General features: G+C 29.3%; 1 protein-coding gene across 1 annotated transcript in view; it reads right to left on the minus strand.

Moving 5' to 3' along the window:
* Positions 1-458: 458 nt before the first annotated feature.
* LOC105620445 overlaps positions 459-2,883 on the minus strand; it is a 44,227-nt gene continuing 41,802 nt past the window's right edge. Inside the window, exon 4 of the mRNA XM_012201936.1 lies at positions 459-683. Coding sequence (XP_012057326.1) covers positions 459-683 — 225 coding nt within the window. The remainder of the gene's footprint in view (positions 684-2,883) is intronic.

Raw genomic sequence — 2,883 nt, forward strand, 5'->3', positions numbered from 1 at the left:
TTAACTCTTGAGATTAATTCTAAAAATTCATTTTTTTAAAGCTAATTTTCAATTGGTTTGTTGATTACTGAGACAGCGATTATATTTTTGTATATAACCTGCTTTTTGCATGTGTGATGTACAACATTTCCAATATTGTGAATCTATTGCACAAATTACCAGAGGCAAGGTTAAGATTTCTTGAAGCGATTCTTGGAATCTATTAACGAAATTAATTATGATTACTGCTAAAACCATACATGATCATAAAGAATTACATAAGAATTGATAGTAAAAATACATAAGAATTGAAGATACATAGAATTAAAAATTTAAGAATTAAAAATACATAAGAATTACATAACAAGAAAGAATTTATATGTCTGTTAATGCCTCTACAATACAAAAGTTACAGCACATTGCATTGTTACTGCAAATTCTGTGCTGTATAGGTGATGTTGAGGATATGAAAATTATCTTTATTTAGGTGTAGACGCGACTGTTTCGAGGATTTGTTTCTCTCTAGACAAAAGAGTAATTTTCTTGTTGTATTTTTCACGAAGGTTTTGAAACAGAAATAATTGAGTTTCATACTCTTTCTTGAGATCGGCATTGAGTCGTATAGCTGCGTCCATTTTACTAATCATTGTGTTATGCCAATCGCGTTCCTCAGAGATTTTCTTTTCCATGTTATCGATTTCAGCCTGTAATATATATTAAATATTAATTAAAAAGTATTAAAAGTTCTAAAGCAAATAATACATACTACCCGTATAGTGCGTAATATCACAGTAATATCGCAGCAGTATTGCAATATATCCGAAATATTACATATTACAGTATAATAGACACAGAAATATTATATAAATTTTAATTATAGTAATAGTGTTCTCCTCCCACTAATCCAGAATAGTATAAAGCATGTTAAAGGGCAATAATTTATGAGATATTTAATTGTTTACAATTTTTCATGCGCGTTATATAGTATATCTCTCCTTTATAAACTCCTTTATAAAGTAGCAAGAATAGTTCAATAGAAGTAGAATTTTACTGGAAAAAAATTATAAACAGCATTTCTTTTCACGAAAGTCTCGAAAAAGGTCATCAGAAAAGAAATGCATATAAATATGTTTGAGACTCGAGACTTGTGAAGAAAATATGCGAAAAAAAATTGAATAGTTGTAAAAACATTTTTCGTTTATAAAACGAAATATTGATTGTATGAAAAAAAATCTGTAGAAGAAATGCAGGTATTTGAAATAACTACAAAATGAGACATGGAACATTAAAATCGATCTATTAGTTCAATAAAAAAGAAAATAAAAACATCGAAAATGGTCTTTTTTTCACTCGCTCTCTGTTTATTGAGATTTAAACGCAAAGCTTTGAAATTTTCGCAAAATGAAAATTTCGCCCTCGTAATGACGAATAAATCTAGCCCTAAACAAGCTTGAAATGTTCATTAATTTTGCAAAAAGCCATTCGTAAAAATCTGTCTGCGGAAAACTTAATTTCTTCATTTTTGAGCAATTTACAAAGGTGATTTTTCTTCTTCAAGAATTGCACTATCACGTACACTTAATAACAAAACAATATTTTGCAGTTAAACTATTATAAAAAGACTTTAAAAAGTTGGTGTCTTTTTCCGTAGAAAAAAATGGAAATAATTCCGTTCTTATGCATCATATCAAATAACCTTGTGAAACATTCGATATCCAACATTTTTCTACGAATTTAGAAAAAAATATTATCCTCTCATATTTGTGAAATGTTAGTGTTGAATAGTTGCAAAATATATTTTTTATTTTTTGTAATTTATTTTTATATTTGCAAAAGTTAATGTTATGTCTTTAATAGTTATGCTGACATTTGGCAAATTATTGATTAATTATTTGTTTAATATGTCATGTTTGCATCTGCAATTAAATTCAAAAAAACAATTTTATACTGATTTCGTACATTTAATTGTCCAATTGGACTTTTTACAGCATATTAAATGAAAAAATATAGCTGTGATAAATTTAAATTAAATTTGTTAATCAGACATGCATATCCATATTCAAACGTGATTTTTTAGTAATAAACTGAAAAAATAAAAATTCAAGAAACAAAAAATTTTTTAAAATTAAAGTTTCATGATTACAAATTCGAAATTTTTTTTAATAAATTCAATTCTTTCTTGACAAATTGGTAAGACGGAACCTTTAATCTTAAAAATTAAAGCCACAGTGATTTTTTGAAAAAAAAATTGTTATCTCAGCTCCTAATAACTGGAGGCTAGTCTTTTTTTTTAAATTCGTAGAATCAGATTTCGAATGTTTCACATGGCTATTTGATATGATGCATATTATTAGGTGTACAACTTTGCTTCTGCCGTTTTCCTATAGATGGCTTTAGCGGTAAGTGGTGGTCGAAATAAATAGATCATAGACGTCATACAATAAACTTGGGCATCTGTCAACATAACCCCATAGAAACATTAGTCGATTTGTGTCTGCATCATAAAGTTATTCTCGATTGAAAATGTCAGTTTACGAGCCAAATTCTCGTTATTTGCGGGTTTTAATTTTTAAGTTTTAATTTTTTGCTTCAATATGAAGAAATCTGCGGCTGAGGCTCATCGAATGCTCTCAAATACTTATGGTGAGGCTGCTATTAATGAAAGAACGTGTCCTGAGTGGTTTCAACGCTTCAAGAACGGTGATTTTGACATCCAAGGTCATGCTCTGTATTTGGTGGGACCAGCTCGGCGTAGTGTATTATGAACTGTTAAAACCGACTGAAACAATCACAGGCGATCGGTATCGAATTGATGCGTTTGAGCCGAGCATTGAAAGACAAACGGCCGCAATACAACGAGAGACACGGTAAAGTGATTTTGCAGCATGACAATGCTCGACCCCA

The sequence above is a fragment of the Atta cephalotes genome (genome assembly GCF_000143395.1).
Source record: "Atta cephalotes unplaced genomic scaffold scaffold00026, whole genome shotgun sequence".
In the NCBI taxonomy this organism is placed as follows: domain Eukaryota; kingdom Metazoa; phylum Arthropoda; class Insecta; order Hymenoptera; family Formicidae; genus Atta; species Atta cephalotes.